Below are 17,781 nucleotides of genomic sequence, written 5' to 3' on the forward strand. Positions count from 1 at the left end.
ATATTGAAATGGCCTTAAATAGACCGATGAGGTAAGATTGAATAAGAATTCCAGGGAATACCTAAAGGTGAATGTCACCAAAAGTGACGTTTTGCGAGGGGACACTCGCTCAGGCTGGTCCCCCTAAAATGCCCGGGCGAGCATCACTCTTTAAATCTAACACAGCGTTGTCCCTTGCAGGCCCTTTTCTGGTTATGTGGTTCGGGTGGGAGGCCATCACGCCTCCCCATTTCCCTTTTAGCCCCCTCACGGGCCCGCCAAGCCTCTCTTATCACATGCGTTAAAAGGCGAGCTGTGCTGTCTGCTTCCTGTGCATTTCATCCGCTTATCACTTTGATCTTGTAGAAGAAAGCCGCATGAGTAGAAACTGAAGTGACATCTCCACGGTCATTAAAACTTTCAAGCAATGTGAAGAACCTCGGTGAGTGACTTAGAAACTCCAAGGAGGTGCTCAGCTGTCACTTGACATGCCGGGTCCCCGTCCATTTCACTGGCACCTGCGGGAGCGCTTGGTGACTTCGCCGCCCAACTTCCTCATCGGCACCCTTCTGCCAGCCGTCAGTCTGAAAGTGGGCTTGTGGGCAGAGGAGAGGACTGAGAAGCACACACGACATCACCATGTGATCCAAAACGTGACGCTTCTGCACTCGCCAATGGCGTCGCCCAACTGGGGGAGCCAAAAACAAGTCCCACCACATTTCAAACGTTTATTCTACAAAAACGCTGCGAGATAAAATCGATGTCATTACAACCCAAGAAAGAGGATACCAAATAGATGTTTTGCCAGTGTTTTTAAAATGGTGTCTTCAAGGTGGTGGCCATCCTTAGCGATTACACTCCTCAAGATGATTTCTGAACGCTTGCACGACTCGTTCAGCCATTTCAAGGGGAATAGCGTCGTTGAGGTTGGTGTGTGTAGACCTTCGACTTGAGAAGAAGTCACATGGAGCGAGATCAGGTGAGTGTGAAGGCCACCCGACATCACCGTGCAGGGAGATCAGCTTCCCCATAAAACTTGCATGGATCTCCACGCATGCCGTATGAGCCATCGCTTCAGGCGCCCACCACATGCATTTCAATGTCACGTTCTGAAGTGACGGTGACCGTTGCTCTCCCTACCTCCTCAAAAAAGTAAGGGCCTACGAGGCCAAATTCTGCACCAAAGTCTACCACGTGTGCTCATCAATGCAATTGACTTGTCCATGCTGTGTGTGTTTCTTCTTTCGACGTTCTTCACGCCATTTTGCTGCCACACTGACCCTTGACTTGCGCTCTTCACATGGCGCGATACGCAACTTTGAATAAATGACGGCTAGGAAACATCCTTGGAATTATTATTGACACGGTGCCACTCACTGGAGGTGACAGCCCAGGTGACCGAGGAGTGGCGCTCCTTCAAGGTGACATGTCTTTGTCCGTCTAAAAACTTGTTGCGAGTCGTTTTGAGACGTAAATGTGGCGCCACCTTTAGGGAAAAAATGCGCTTCCCTCCTCGACTCCAGAGATCGGCATTCTTGACCCTTTTCAGCAGTTTCACTTATAATAATAACTAGCAAAATACCCGCGCTTCGCAGCGGAGAAGTAGTGTGTTAAAGAGGTTATGAAAAAAAAAAGGAAACATTTTAAAAATAACGTAACATGATTGTCAATGTAATTGTGTTGTCATTGTTATGAGTGTTGCTGTGTTTTATATATATAAAATACACACACACACATATAAACATATATATACATATACATATACACATATATATACATATCTACATATATATATATATATATATATATATATATATATATATATATATATATACATATACACATCCACATATCAACATATATATATACACATATATACACACACACACGCTTTATGGGTGATGATTGTTTTACTCTTTTTATCTTTATTTTATTTTATTGTAGAATCAACTCCTATCTGCGCACACCAGGGCGGCCGTGGGCGGATGCGTATGATGTATTCACTCCATGTTATCGTGCATTGCGCTGTCAGTGGTATTTTGATAAAAGAATTTGAACAACATATAAGAAGCGTATAAATTATTAAACAGTAAAACATTAACATTTAAGAAGTAAAGTTACATGAAGTACTACTGCAGTGCCTTCGGGTATACCTCATTTTTTGTTTGCCCATTACATGCTTAAATGTATACATTTTTTGGTGCACCTACCCGAGAACACGCGACATATAACCGAGCGTGGGAGAAGCATGGATTTTAAACACGCGTTGAGTTCATCTGCTGGTCTCCCTCGTGGAATAACTGGTAATGTTTGACTAAAATGTACAGCGAGTAAAACGACATTACCTCCTTTTTTTTTTTACGATCTCTGAGATCTTGCTTTTTTTCGGTTCAAGGCTTCATAAGCTCTTTTATGTTGTATGGTGTACTTATCCCAAACCATCATCTTTGAATGTTGCAAGACTTTCGCCTTGTATGTAGATCGGGGTAATTACATTCATTGCATTCCTAGTCTGAATCACAATCTCATTGTATGGGTGGTTACCTGGCACTGTAGGGTTGCCACCCGTCCTTTAAAATACGGAATCGTGCCGCGTTTGAGAATGAAATTGCGCGTCCCGTTTTGAATCAATACTGGACGGGATTTATCCCGTATTTTTTTTTATCATTTTTTTTTTTAAAGCAGCGTCTCATGCAAATCATCCCACACGCATTTTATGAAGATGCCTCCTTTCCTACTTTGGATTGGGTAATACTTGATGTCATCGTTAGTTTGATTGGTGTTTTTAACTGTCCAGTGAGGAGGGCGTGTCTTTTAAGTACAGTCTGCAAAGTGTTGGCACTGAGATGTGGCGTCAGCGCCATAGTTGAAGCCCCTAACGTTGCGGTCAGCAAGTCGGCTAACATCCGCCATGTGCCGTCTTTCAGTTGCGAGAAGCAGATCATAGAATGGTTGAAACTGTTGCCCCTAACGTTGTGCCACGGCGTGTGGTTCGTTTATACGTCGTGTCTTCTCATTAAACTTTTATCTCGCGAATATGTTATTGCAATCCGCAGCGGGAGCGTTTGTATAAACTTAATTGAAACTTACGTTTTACACCGTGCTTTGTTTCCCTTATGAACATGCTTGTATGCTTAACTCGCTCCGTTCTCAATTGTTTAATTAATTTTTTGCTCTTTGCTGTTTGCGGCTGTTCCTCCATTTCCCCCTACTTCGTTCTTTTATCTCGCGAATATGTTATTGCAATCCTTAACGGGAGCGTTTCAATAAACTGATTGAAAATAGTTTTGCATTTACCTTTTTAGTAAAAGGCGAGCTTTTAAGCCTGAGAAATCACCCCGTAAATGCACACGTTTAATTGGACATGTGTTAATATGTATGGTTACACAGTATTAAAAGACAGTGAACAACGTCAGTTACCTTTCTTCCCGCGTTTGATAAAAGGTGAGCTTTTAAGCCTGAGAAATCACTCCGTAAATGCACACGTTTAATTGGACATGTGTTAATATGTATGGTTACACAGTATTAAAAGACAGTGAACAACGTCAGTTACCTTTGTTCCCGCGTTTGATAAAAGGTGAGCTTTTAAGCCTGAGAAATCACCCCGTAAATGCACACGTTTAATTGCACATGTGTTAATATGTATGCTTACACAGTATTAAAAGACAGTCAAAAATTAACGTAATTTACCTTCGTTCCCGCGTGTGACTCGTGCTGTAAATGTCTTCCTTGTTTTTAGTTCACGTGATTACGTAGGAGGCGTGATGACGCGATACGTGACTCCGCCTCCTCCATTACAGTGTATGGACAAAAAATATGTTCCAGTTATGACCATTACGCTTTGAATTTCGAAATGAAACCTGCCTAACTTTTGTAAGTAAGCTGTAAGGAATGAGCCTGCCAAATTTCAGCCTTCCACCTACACGGGAAGTTGGAGAATTAGTGATGAGTGAGTCAGTGAGTCAGTCAGTCAGTCAGTGAGGGCTTTGCCTTTTATTATTATAGATAATACATTTTATTTATTTGTAGGTGGTTTTCTAAACACTCAAGGACACCATGTGATCAGTTTCTTTGTGCCCTCCTGCCCCCTAGCCTGTCGTCTTTGGGGGAGGAGCAGAAAGTCTTCAGATTCGTCAAATGTTGGTTTTCGAGGGATCTCGCCGTTTTAGGGTCCCCGATATCTCAATGACGGGTCTCTGTCGCAGTTTCTGGAGGACGGTCAAGAGCTGAAACGGCTGACCGGAAAAATGGTAAACTTTTTTGAGCCAAATCGTGCGAACGAAAGAGGCCCTCAAATATCGGAATTCTGCAATAAATTAGGAATTCTTCTCATCATTTGCTATCTCAATCACCGATTTTATGACCAGAAAGATCAGCGGTAAGTAATGACTGAAATGTTCTCGAGTGGTTTGGGTCGCTCGGTTCCGAGGGTGCAAAGCCTACTGTGTTTGTATTTTGTTTTGCACAAGTTGTAATACATAAATACGTTTACCAATCCGATTATTTCCAAAAAACAGACACGAAACCCAGAGCGTCCGTCGTTTTGCTAATGTGTTTATTTGTGCTGTCGTGTTCGTGTTTGGCGCGTTTGAGAGCCGCCCACCCTGGGAACTGCTTAATAAGATTGTAGAACGAGACATCTCTGACATCTTTGTCTTTCTGTTCTTCCCAGGGATTTCCTTCCCCGTGGATCAGGGATCGTTACAAGGCGGCCTCTCATCCTGCAGCTCATCAATGCAAAGACAGGTAGGTAGCCGGGCTTGGGGAGGGGCCGTGCGTTTCCTGAATGTCAGCAGTGACCAGCGCTTGACCGTGGTCTCCCTGTTTCCTCACAGAACATGCAGAGTTTCTGCACTGCAAGGGAAAGAAGTTTGTGGACTTCGATGAGGTCCGGCAGGAAATCGAAGCAGAGACGGACCGCATCACTGGGACAAATAAAGGGATTTCGCCCGTTCCTATCAACCTGCGTGTCTACTCTCCGCACGGTAAGTGGCCGACTTGTGAGCTGGAGCTGATGACCTCCGTGATGGCTCTGGCTTCCTCCTCCTGCCTCCACTTGAACTCTTCTCCTTTTCCCTTCTCTTGCCCACAGTGCTGAACTTGACCCTGATTGACCTGCCGGGCATCACAAAAGTGCCAGTGGGAGATCAGCCGGTGGACATTGAGTACCAGATCAAGGACATGATCATGCAGTTCATCAGCAGGGAGAGCTGCCTCATCTTGGCCGTCACTCCTGCCAACAGTGACCTGGCCAATTCAGATGCCCTCAAGCTCGCCAAGGAGGTCGATCCGCAAGGTATTGGGGGCTGCCAGTGAACATCTCACTCCCATCCCAGATCGACTGGTCTGTCTGTGCTGCAGTCGAACTTTAGAACAGAGCAGTTAAAGATGAAGGGGCACAAGTTAATATTTATAAGGTTTACCATCCGACCTAATTCACTTTTGGATTTTGGTGGCACTTGCCTGGCATAAAGGCCTCTCTACTCCCAGACAGGCCAGATAACAAGTAGGCCTGGTCCTTAAACTCAAGAAGCAGGCTTTGAGGCCTGCACACCCAAAGGTACTCAATTCCTTTAAGTCTCAAAAATGGGGAAGGGGAACCACAAAACCCCCTGGCATGAAATCACAAACAATTCTTTATAACTAAAGGGTTTATTTAACAGGAGAAGTTAAAGAAAAAAAAGTAAACTGGAAAAGGAAAGAAAATGGACTTGAGTTTAGAAAAGGTAACTGAAAAACGAGTGAAGTCCAGAATCAAAAAGTACTACCAATGAGAGGAATCAAAAGGGAATCCAATCCGATACGCTTCTCATTGCTCGGCCGGGCAGTTTGGCATTTTATCCCAATCCAGAATCACACTTGTGTTTCCCCGAATTTCAAGAAGGACCCCATCAGTGGTTGATGATTTCTTCTTTCCGTTCTGTCCATTTCACAGGCATGCGGACAATTGGTGTCATCACAAAGCTGGACCTGATGGACGAGGGGACGGACGCTCGTGATATTCTGGAAAACAAGCTGCTACCCCTCCGCAGAGGTGAGCTGGTGGTGGTGATGGGGGGGGGGGGGGGGGGGGGACGGTGGGTTTGCAGTTTGAGAGTTTTGATGAGATGTTGTTGTCCAGTGAGGCAAGCAGTGTGGCCACGTGGTGGGGAAGGAGTTGAATGTAAAGCCCCGTCAGACTCCCACCACCTGACCGCTGCTGGCTCTGCACTAAAAGGTAAGGGGGCAGGCAGAGGAGCAGAACTGCTGGCACGTCACATAACGGGACGGAGTGCCTTCATTTATCCGTCTATTCAAATTATATAACGTCCTATAATAACAAAATATATTTAATTTAATGGCATGTCGAGTAGTATGTGAAACTGAACAGTCATGGGTGGAAGGCAGGAATGTGCACTGGAAACCGGGCAACTGGGCCTGCAGATTCAGGAAAAAAAAGAGTTGACGGACCACCTAAAAAAAAAAAAAACTGGAAAACATCCCATCTCAGTGTTAAGGCAGGACGAGGTGCGCCTGTCAGGTCGCTTCACAAAACCTGGAAGTGCAAGGTGAGGGATGGCGTTACGCGGCTTGACGGTGGCGTCCCGGGAAGGTCACGATGCAGGCTGAGGCTGCAGCCATCCCAGAATGGGACGTCTGTCTGTCTTTCTGTCTGTCAGGGTGTTTGTGGACTGAGGTACCCACAGGCTCAGTAAAAATCTGTCAGTCTGTCTGTGATATAGTGACTTCATATCTGTCACTTCTGTTGTGTGATATTTTTTTTTTTCAATTATTTGTCTGTCTGTCTATTCTGTTTGTCTGGCTAGCTAGTTATCTAATCCTGCCAGCTAAACCAATTTTCTGTCTGTCTGTTTGTCTGTCTATTTATGCAATTTTGTGATCCTCCCGACTGTACTAAAATGAATATCTGTCTGTCTGTCTATTATACATCTTCCTTCCCCTCTCTCTCTGTCTGTCTATTCTATATAGCTCCTTTCCTGTCAGTCTGTCTCCGTCTGTCTGTCAATCTAGTTATCTAGTCCTGCCAACTAAACCAATTTTCTTTTTGTCTGTCTGTCTGTGTTATTTTGTGATCCTGCTGGCTATACTAAAATGTTTGTCTGTCTAGCTCTCTATCAGTCTATCTATTCCTGCCAACGATACCAAATTCTATCTATCTGCCTCTCTGTCTGTCTATTATATAGCTCCTTTCCTTTCTATTCTGTTTGTCTGGCTAGCTAGTTATCTAATCCTGCCAGCTAAACCAATTTTCTGTCTGTCTGTTTGTCTGTCTATTTATGCAATTTTGTGATCCTCCCGACTGTACTAAAATGAATATCTGTCTGTCTGTCTATTATACATCTTCCTTCCCCTCTCTCTCTGTCTGTCTATTCTATATAGCTCCTTTCCTGTCAGTCTGTCTCCGTCTGTCTGTCAATCTAGTTATCTAGTCCTGCCAACTAAACCAATTTTCTTTTTGTCTGTCTGTCTGTGTTATTTTGTGATCCTGCTGGCTATACTAAAATGTTTGTCTGTCTAGCTCTCTATCAGTCTATCTATTCCTGCCAACGATACCAAATTCTATCTATCTGCCTCTCTGTCTGTCTATTATATAGCTCCTTTCCTTTCTATTCTGTTTGTCTGGCTAGCTAGTTATCTAATCCTGCCAACTGTACCAGATTGATAGACTGACTGACAGGAAACAATCTAGTTATTTAGTCCTGCCAGGTAAACCAATTTTCTGTCTGTCTGTTTGTCTGTCTATTTATGTAATTTTGTGATCCTGACGACTATACTAAAATGAATGTCTTTCTGTCTATTATACATCTTCCTTCCTCTCTCTCTCTCTGCCTATTCTATAGCTCCTTTCCTGTCTGTCTGTCTGTCTATCAATCTACTATTCCTGCCAACTATACCAATTTTTCTTTCTGTCTGTCTGTGTAATTTTGTGATCCTGCCGGCTATACTAAAATGTCTGTCTGTCTGTCTAGCTATCTATCAATCTATCTTTTCCTGCCAACTATACTAAATTCTATCTATCTGTCTCTCTGTCTGTCTATTCTATAGCTCCTTTCCTGTCAGTCAGTCTGTCTGTCTATCAATCTACTATTCCTGCCAACTATACCAATTTTTCTGTCTGTCTGTCTGTTACAGAGAGGGATACATTAATAGATAGATTGGAGAGGCGCTTTATAGCATATAGTTATTTAAACAGGTGCGTCACTTATATTTCTTATCTGCAAGGGAAAAATAATTTTAACGTTTTTCCCCACATCATTCATACCTGTCGGTTGAAAGGAAAGGCACTATATTTTGAGATACACAAATAAATGTGAAAGGAACTAGATAATAGATGCAGTCCTGTGAAAATGTATGGTAAGTACACCACATGACTTGATTGTCTTTTTGGTGTATCTGGACTTACTTATTCAGATTTCATCCTCCGTTAAACAGTATCTGTAGATAAAGATGATGTAATGGGGGGGTGATGACAAATTGTCTCTGTAATAATTTATTCTTTGAAAAATGAACAAATATGTCATTTCCATCTGTGGAAAGCGCTGGTGTTGCTCCCTCTGAAGGCCTTTCTCGCTCCTCCTCCTCCTCGCTGAATTCTTGAGGTTCTTGAAGGTCGTCAGGGTTTCTGCTTTAACTAAATGAAATAAAATGCCCGTTGACGGCCTTTTCCTGGCATTTAAAATTCAGCAGATGCTCAACGCTTGCCGCAGCCCTGGGGTTGTGGAGCCATCGTTGGCACATCGTTCTGGCCATGCTACTGCAGGGTTGTGCCCATCTGCTGCTTCACCCAGTGCCATCTTTATCTTTAGGGTACATCGGAGTGGTGAACCGGAGTCAGAAGGACATTGATGGAAGGAAGGACATCCGCGCCGCACTGTCTGCAGAAAGAAAGTTTTTCTTGTCCCACCCAGCCTACCGACATTTAGCCGAGCGCTTGGGGACCCCCCACCTTCAGAAGACCCTGAACCAGGTGAGCTTGTGCCATTTTTTATGACCAGGTGCACAGACTGGCTTTCTCCATATTTTGGGCATACAGCAGACAATTTGGTCACTTTAGGTTGTGTCTGGTGGTCCTCAGGGGTGTCAAATACCCTAAAGGCCTGGAAGGAGGATGTAACATTCAGGTGTGTGTTAACTTCATCAGACACACAAATCTGATTTGACATCATGAGTTAACCGCTCTCTGTTACCCCCTATTCATGTGGCAGACCCCAGAACGCATGCCGAGGGGCACAGTTGTAGGCTTTTCCCAACACATGCAGCAAGTTTGGCTCAGCCATCGGACGGATTCTTCCCTGCAGCCCCCTTGCGTATTCAGTCCTCTGCTGGTGGGACGCACACTCCTCTGGTCCTGCTTCTTAAATATGGGGTCACCTCACCAGTCTGCCATCCCAAAAGTGTTTCACCTCCCACCTTCCATGCCAAGTGGATTGTGTGCAAATAAAACCCCCGGTGGTCATTCAGTAAGACAGATTCGAACGTTTTCATCACACACTTTTATTAAGGGGGGCAGTGCCAGGGGGGCTGTGTTGGTGTATAGTGCCCCCTAATCCTGGTCATGTCACCATTTCATACAAAGACCCTCGACACAAGTAGCTCTCTGCCACTGTGCTGAAGCAATGCAGAGTCAAAGGGGCCACCCAGACACATCGCTAATCGGTAAGCCAATTATATGTACAAGATAAAGGAGACCACCGCACTCATCTTCTTAGGCTTAAGTAGATTTACAGCCCCGACAGCCTGTGCCTCTCACAAAGCCGTGCAGACCGCGAGTCTTGCTGCTTAAATATTTAAACTTGTACTTCGCTATTTATAGAATGTAAAAGCCAAAATGAGATGAAGGATTCTCTGCGTGTGTATCTTGATGGAAGCGCGTTAACGTGACTCTTCTCTCCATCTCTTCCAGCAACTGACCAACCACATTCGGGAGACGCTCCCCGCACTGCGCAGTAAACTGCAAAGCCAGCTGCTGTCCATGGAGAAGGAGGTGGAGGAGTACAAGAACTTCCGACCCGACGACCCGACCCGCAAAACCAAGGCGCTGCTGCAGTGAGTCCTCTCGTGTCCTACAGCTCACCTCACCTCACCCTCTCCTGAGGAAATGACAAAAATCAGCCGTCCGGACCAGTGCTGACCGCTAGGCAGGCAGTAACCGGCCCCTCGACATGGGGGGGTTTGACACTCGGCCGTCACTGGTTAGGATTTGAGGGTCTTGGAATGGACAAGACTCAGTTCTGCACGTAGTTTGAAGTCGTGTTTTAATTTTAAAGTGAATTATCATTACCAGCCATTTTGATGGTGAAAACCAAGTGACGACTGCAATTCTGACACCTTACCTTATCAGACTGATGTTATTTAAGAGCGGCCTGCCTTTCTCAGTCTCTGTATAATCGTACCCTTCACCTCTGTCTGTTATATAGTGCCCTTCACCACTGTCTATCTATTATACACAGCTATCTCTTTGTATTATATAATGCCCTTCACATCTGTCTATTGTATAGTGCCATTCACATCTATATCTCTCTTTCTATTATATAGTGCCCTTCACATCTGTCTGTCTGTCTATTATATTCACATCTATTATATAGTGCCTTTCACATCTGTCTGTCTTATATATTGCCCTTCACCACTGTCTATTATATAGTGCCCTTCACATCTATTATATAGTGCCTTTCACATCTGTCTATTATGTAGTGCCCTTCATACACAGTCTGTCTGTCTTGTATAGTGCCTTTCACATCTGTCTTTCTTTTTCTCTCTGTCTGTCTCTCTACCACGTCTTTTTCTTATTTTCAATTGTATTTCGCTGTCTTTTCTCTCTTTTACAAGGATGGTCCAACAGTTTGGAGTGGACTTTGAGAAGCGAATTGAAGGGTCAGGTGATCAGGTGGACACCGTGGAACTTTCTGGAGGAGCCAGGATTAACCGAATCTTTCACGAAAGGTTTCCGTTTGAACTTGTGAAGGTACGGCCACTTTTGCCCCTGTTTTTTTTTTTTTTTTTTCCCCCTTGCCTCTTGGCCGTGCCCCTCTGTGGGCTGTGCCACTGCTAACAGATGTACCCATTGGATGGCACAGGGCACATCTGAAAGGGGGGGAGGTAACACAGAAGTGAGGGGGAATGAGGCACAGTGGGCAGTTGGGCACGGGCTTTCAGTTATTATTAGGGTTGTTTGTATTTTTGGGGCGTTTGCCTGTCTACAGAAATGACCAAGCTGAGATTTCAGCGTCGCAGTCAAATTTCTCACCCTCAGCCTTAATAAACCTGGCAGCGCAGAGCGTATGGCAAACCTCCAGCAGCACCAGGTGCTCAATGAAATTGACCTTATTACTTCAGTCACTCTATAGACATTAAGACAAAGCATAGAAAGTTAAAAGCAGCATGATATTTATTACAGAAATAATAATAATAATACCACTGGAACAAAGAATAATACTGTAGAAAATAGGACTGATAGTAAAGTCTGGATATATACATATATATATATATATAGTCTTTAGAAAAAGCTTACAAAAAGTTACAGGTGACAAGGATGAGTGTTGCAGGCGGTGTGTGATCTCACACTCATAGTTATTCATTAGATGCTTTTCTGACAATCAGATGGAAACGGCTGCACGTTGACGTCGCTCTGTTCATTTCTGACGTCTTCGTTCCTTGTTCTTCAGATGAGGCATATTTATTATAAAATTCTACCAGGGGCTTTTGCAAGATGTGACTTTTAGGTATTCTGATTGGCTGGCTGGCAATATGATGAATGAATTCACTGTCCGTTTTACCAACCAATAAAACTTTTTTTGATGTTGCCTGAGGTGTCGCCATGTCTTCCTTTCCCAGGCTGTAAAATAATTTAGCTAGTTTTGTCCCAGATGCCCAGGTTATAAACTAATCAATAGCCTTGGGCACCAGCATGTCTTCCTTTCTTTATTGGAACAGCTGTTTTAGGCGTGAGGTACAACTGGGAAGAGGATATGCTTTGATGTGTCCTGAATTTCGTTCATCTGTTATTTTGTCTTGAACAAAATATAATGGAAATATAAACCAAAATGTACAGATTTTGTACCCCACAACATGTGATAAATAAAATAAGACAATGCAAATATTTTGTCACTCAGGCTGCTCATATAAAATGAGTATCATCACCCCAAAGATAGAAGTGTTTGCCCCTAAACTCTGTCTTCTATATGTGAAACATTGAGCAGGCTTGTTGTCCAGGGCAGGACACCGAGGAGGAGGCGGCCGCCATTGCTCTCTTTAAAAGAGTAAATCTCTCTATTATAATAAAAAAATCTTGGGAAGAGAGGCGAGACGCGACTTTCTCAGAGTGACACTTTCACGTCCCGCGAGACGAGACATTGTGCCAAGAGATTTAACCACGGAAATAAAAGACAAAGAGTAGAAGACAAAGTAGAACGACGTAAAGAATTCAAAAATGTTGATGCGCTACACACGCAGAGCAGGTTAGAGATAATGGAAGTACGAAAATTCCAAAGTCTCAAAAAAAGGATAGGAAAGATTGCATTAGCGTGAACAGAAATTATTACTCGGTGAAATAACGGAACAGCGAATCGAATATATCGTTCAGATTTAAACTTTAAGTCGTAGGTTTGTAGATCGTCTAATTCGTGTTTCCTCCCAATGAAGAGGCGTATCGATGAGAAGTAAAAGATTTGTTGTTTGTTGAAAGTGAAATCCCGCGAGAGAAAATTTCAAGACCCGTGAGACAAGACTTTATGCAAAGAGATTTGGAAAAGTCCCGCCCACATCTACAACATTTACAGCCACGCCCACGGTCCAATCACTTCTCATTTGTGTGAATGCTATTGTCAGACACAGTTGTGTAGAGAGAAAGAAACAATATTCACTCACGGGCAGTTATACGTTGTGTTGTCACGATGTCATTGCAAACACGGAATCAAAATTCAGTGCGATCTTGAAGAAAAGGTAACAGCGAAACGAGATCGAATATATGGACATCGGTGATATGACAGAAGTATGTAGATATTGTTCAGATTTAAACTTTAAGTCGGAGACTTGTAGATCGTCTTAATTTGTGTTGCCATCAGGGAAAAGTAGCGTTTCTTCACAATGAAGAGGCGTATCCACAAGAATTAAAAGATTTGTTGTTTGTTGAAAGTGAAATCCACATACGTGAGCGGCAGAGACGTGAAGTGACTGGCGCATAGCACAGGCCAGGGGGTTGACAAGCGAAGCAAGCAGGGGGCAAAGCCCTCTAGTAAGTAAATAAAAACACTTGACGGATGAACGGAGAGCACCTTGACACTCCATAGTGCTGCTGGGAAAATGTTTTGCGTATGGAGACTAAGGCTGAATTGTTGATGAAGCAGGTATGGAGTGAAGTGGGCACCACGTACTCCCATGAAGACATCAGTGTGAAATGTGGTGAGGGGCTGCCCTGTCTCAAACGGAAATGAGACCCCCAATGAGAATGTGAAAGGAGGCCAAGACCTTCCAGTAGAGGGTCACCCAGTCCAGCGCACTCCCAGCTACCACCAGGAGACTTTGGCCTGTCAGGGCCCCCAAAAATGGCAAACCTGGCCTAAAGTTCCAAACTTCATTAACTTACACTTTCCAAAATGCCACACAAGAGGGAGAAACGGAGGAAAACTCCAGCATGTGACCAGCAAGGCAACAAAGACTTTAGATGGGGGGGCCGGGCTGCCTGTTGAGTTGGCCCTCCTGTTCTGTCTTTGTATGGGGGCTGAAAGCGGAGTTCTTGTTTTCGGCTTTGACTTTGAAGCCTACTGCAGAGTTTGCTTTGTTAATTTCTCTTGTTTTAAAGGAGAGATGTGGATGTGTGAGTATCGGTTAATGGACACCTCAGCATTTGGGGACTGGGCCGGACTGATTTGTTTGCACGATGGCCACACTGGTTTTACTCTCTTTGCGTTTTCTTTATGACAGATGGAATTCGATGAGAAGGAGCTGCGGAGGGAGATCAGCTATGCAATTAAGAACATTCATGGAGTCAGGCAAGTAGAAACTTGATGTGTATCTCCTTGGGACAGCAAGCAAATGGAGATCTTAGCAGCGGCCAGCACTCCTGGTCGTTGATTCCCAAACTGGGCTTATCCCACCCCCATTCGTTGACTATGGAGTCCTCTTGCAATTCTTTTTCCGTTTTTTTTTTTTGTTGCCGATTGTTTTCTGACTCCCGGTGTTTATTATATACTCAACTGCTCCCAGACTTGTGGGACTGTTGGCTTCAGGGTTGGGTCGAGCAGTCGGAGCTCAGACTGGAAGAGGCAGCCCAGAATTGGGGTCCTGCTAGCCAAGGCCCTGGAAAAGAAAGAAAGAAAGCCATGATGGTGTGACAGCACATCAAAGTGCCTCTCAGGGTGGCACACGGTCTCCTACTCAGCAACGGGACCGTGTTGTCTGACCACGGGTGACAAGTTACAATTGAGCCCTTCCTAAGCTTATTCTCACTTGCCAGACTCCCAGTCCTGGGCTGCATTTTCCAGCCTGAGATCGCACTGTTGGTTTGGGCCAGCCACACATTACATTGGAAAGTCTGTGGAGCCTTCAAGGTGGTCCTTTATTTTAGATCAGGGGTCCGCAGCTCTGTTCCTGGAGGGCCGCAGTGACTGCAGGTTTTCATCCTAACCCTATTCTTAATTGGTGACCAGTTTTTTTTCTGCTAATTAAGTCCTTTTCCTTTGATTTTAATTGAATTGTTGTTTAAGATTTGTTCCCCTGATCGGTCTTCTGAATTGCTTCATTTCTTTCCTGAAATGGCACCCAAAGAGAAATGAAATGAGAAGTGAGGGAGCCAACAGAAGACCAACTAAGTCAGGGCCTCAAACTCCAACCACTTTCAACCCCAAGCAGTTGCTTAATTAGGCGCCGAGTCTCGTCGTTAATTAAACTCGTTCTTTAATTCCATGGCTTGTTGCTGCTCTCATTATACTGTACAATAGCAGACAGTTCTGTAATTGTCCATTTTCTCTTTACTAAGAGCTCTGTTAAAATGTTTTGTGGACCTGAGACCTTCACTTTTCTTTATTTTCAGATATTGTATGATGGACACCAGTTGTTTTCGCTCATTTTGTATCTCATTATTGTTTGGCTGCTAATTAAGGAATAAGAAACACTTAAGGGGTCTGAGTCTTCAATAGCAATTCAGTTAAAATGAATTCAAAAGACGTTAATTAGGAGCAAAAGCAGGTCACTAATTAAGAAAAGGGTTCGAATGAAAACCTGCAGCCACTGGGACCCTCCAGGACCGGAGTTAGGGACCCCTGTTTTAGATAATTATATGAACCCAAACTCTTAACTATAAAGCATGAATATCCTAATCAAGACCTTCTATCTGAGTGCATAACTTACTAGACTGTGATGTGTAACAAATCTCTACAAGTACTGTAGTGACCCCTCTGCAGTTAACACCTTGTGGCATCATTGCCCCCCTATTCCCAGTTCCCACTGCCCTGATCTTCCACCCTCCTCCAGCACTGTGAGGTGTGAAGGGTGCCACTCATGAACGACGCCCTCTTGTGGACCCGCCACAGCATTTCAGTAGGACTCTGCTCAGGCTGTTGGCGTGGATGTTCCAGGACATGCAGTCAGTTCTTCGTAGAGCCTTCTTTAGATGACTTAACGTGTATTTTTAGTATCGTTGACTTCTTGAAGCATCCACTTTGTGTACAGCTTGAGTTTTCTGACTTTCTGCTGCAGAATTCCTTGCTATTTCTCAAAATTCGCGATTCACTCAGTGATGCCAAGTTGCGCAGGGCCAGAGGAAGTAAAGCAGTGCCATACAAGGACCCCCAGTTGGGTTTTATTTAGTGGTAGGCCGTGTGGGCTCCCTCTTGCTGGGCACAGAGAGTTCAATTTTAGACTTGTCTGTCCTTAGAGCAGACTTCAGAACTGGCCTTTCCTGAGGGTCTCTGCCCGCTTGGTCCTTTTTTTGGATTTCTCCTTGGTGATTGTTCCATGGCTGGCATTTCTATTAAGGCTTCTCCTGATTATTCATCTGTTCATCACTCCTACAAATGCCGCTTCTGCATCTCTGCTGTTATTTTTAGGATCACCTTTTAAATTTTTTATTACTCTCCTTCTTTCCTTGGGTGAAATTTCAGGAGGACGTCCGCTTGTTGGCAGGGTTGCTCTTGTTTTCAGTGCCCTCATTCTATACACGGCTTACCTAACACTGGATTTATAAAGTCTTTTATCTTGATGACCGTGTCCAGGTGTACAAGTGCCCCCTACTTTGCAGGTCAGGGCCATCCTATGTGTAACATCACTCTGCCACTTCTTTCTGTTTGCTCCTCCTCCCTAACGCATCATTTCAGATCTTCAATTTCATTGGTCAACTCATTAATTAGTTAACACTCTATCACTGGCCCAGCTGACCTGCTTTGTTTCTGTTATGAAGTTCCCCACAAAAGCACAGCAAAAAGAGTGCAGGCCTTGAAATTCCCTAAACTAGACCAGCGATCCTGTAGTCTGGAACCCATAAACAGGCCTAACCCCAGGCAGCCCAGCCCCAAACTCAAAGAAGGCAATTAAATGCGAGATGTTTACAGAATTAAGTCTAAAACAGAACTGAGTGGATGAAACAAAATGGCAGTTTTATGGTAAGGCATAGGAAGTGAGGTCATCGGGACCAGAAGAGACGTCATTGGGGCCAGAAGTGATGCTGTCGGCCCCAGAACCGGAAGTGATGTCATTGGGGCCAGGTGGGATTTCCCATAACTGGTCTGCGGAGGAGAGAGAGAGAAAGGGTTAGTGCACTCTGCCACCCCTGGTCTAGCGTGGAATTACCCTCATTTGAGCCCTTTAGCTGCCTCCCATGCACATGTATGTGACAAATATACTGTATACACAGGGTGAGTCAAAATTATATTAACACTAATAATACTGCTATGTATCTTCCTTTATATACAGTTTTTGTGGACAAATTATGTGACACATATGGTACATGTGTTGAACAAGATGGTGAACAGGTTGAGACATTCCTGTAAATCATCGTGCACATATGAAGTATGTTTTGTGAATAAATTGCTTCTGCCATTCCAATGTTAACATAATTTTGACTCACCCTCCATACAGTGCATCCGGAAAGTATTCACAGCACATCACTTTCTCCACATTTTGTTATGTTACAGCCTTATTCCAAAATGGATTAAATTCATTTTTTTCCTCAGAATTCCACACACAACACCCCATAATGAAAACTTAAAAAAAGTTTACTTGAGATTTTTGCAAATTTATTAAAAATAAAAAAATGGAGAAAGCACATGTCCATAAGTATTCACAGCCTTTGCCATGAAGCTCAAAACTGAGCTAAGATGCATCCTGTTTCCCCTGATCATCCTTGAGATGTTTCTGCAGCTTCATTGGAGTCCACCTGTGGTAAATTCAGTTGACTGGACCTGAGTTGGAAAGGCACACACCTGTCTATAGAAGGTCCCACAGTTGACAGTTCATGTCAGAGCACAAACCAAGCATGAAGTCAAAGGAATTGTCTGTAGACCTCCGAGACAGGATTGTCTCGAGGCACAAATCTGGGGAAGGTTACAGAAACATTTCTGCTGCTTTGAAGGTCCCAATGAGCACAGTGGCCTCCATCATCCGTAAGTGGAAGAAGTTCAAAACCACCAGGACTCTTCCTAGAGCTGGCCGGCCATCTAAACTGAGCGATCGGGGGAGAAGGGCCTTAGTCAGGGAGGTGACCAAGAACCCGATGGTCACTCTGTCAGAGCTCCAGAGGTCCTCTGTGGAGAGAGGAGAACCTTCCAGAAGGACAACCATCTCTGCAGCAATCCACCAATCAGGCCTGTA

General features: G+C 44.1%; 1 protein-coding gene across 5 annotated transcripts in view; it reads left to right on the plus strand.

Moving 5' to 3' along the window:
* dnm2a (dynamin 2a) overlaps positions 1 to 17,781 on the plus strand; it is a 95,203-nt gene that overhangs the window by 15,931 nt on the left and 61,491 nt on the right. For all 5 annotated transcript variants that reach the window (XM_051920537.1, XM_051920535.1, XM_051920536.1 and 2 more), the window contains exons 2-9: positions 4,652 to 4,725; positions 4,815 to 4,964; positions 5,072 to 5,275; positions 5,915 to 6,013; positions 8,787 to 8,947; positions 9,884 to 10,026; positions 10,807 to 10,942; positions 13,900 to 13,967. In XM_051920537.1, coding sequence (XP_051776497.1) covers positions 4,652 to 4,725; positions 4,815 to 4,964; positions 5,072 to 5,275; positions 5,915 to 6,013; positions 8,787 to 8,947; positions 9,884 to 10,026; positions 10,807 to 10,942; positions 13,900 to 13,967 — 1,035 coding nt within the window. The remainder of the gene's footprint in view (positions 1 to 4,651; positions 4,726 to 4,814; positions 4,965 to 5,071; positions 5,276 to 5,914; positions 6,014 to 8,786; positions 8,948 to 9,883; positions 10,027 to 10,806; positions 10,943 to 13,899; positions 13,968 to 17,781) is intronic.

This window comes from Erpetoichthys calabaricus, chromosome 17 (assembly GCF_900747795.2).
Source record: "Erpetoichthys calabaricus chromosome 17, fErpCal1.3, whole genome shotgun sequence".
In the NCBI taxonomy this organism is placed as follows: Eukaryota; Metazoa; Chordata; class Cladistia; order Polypteriformes; family Polypteridae; genus Erpetoichthys; species Erpetoichthys calabaricus.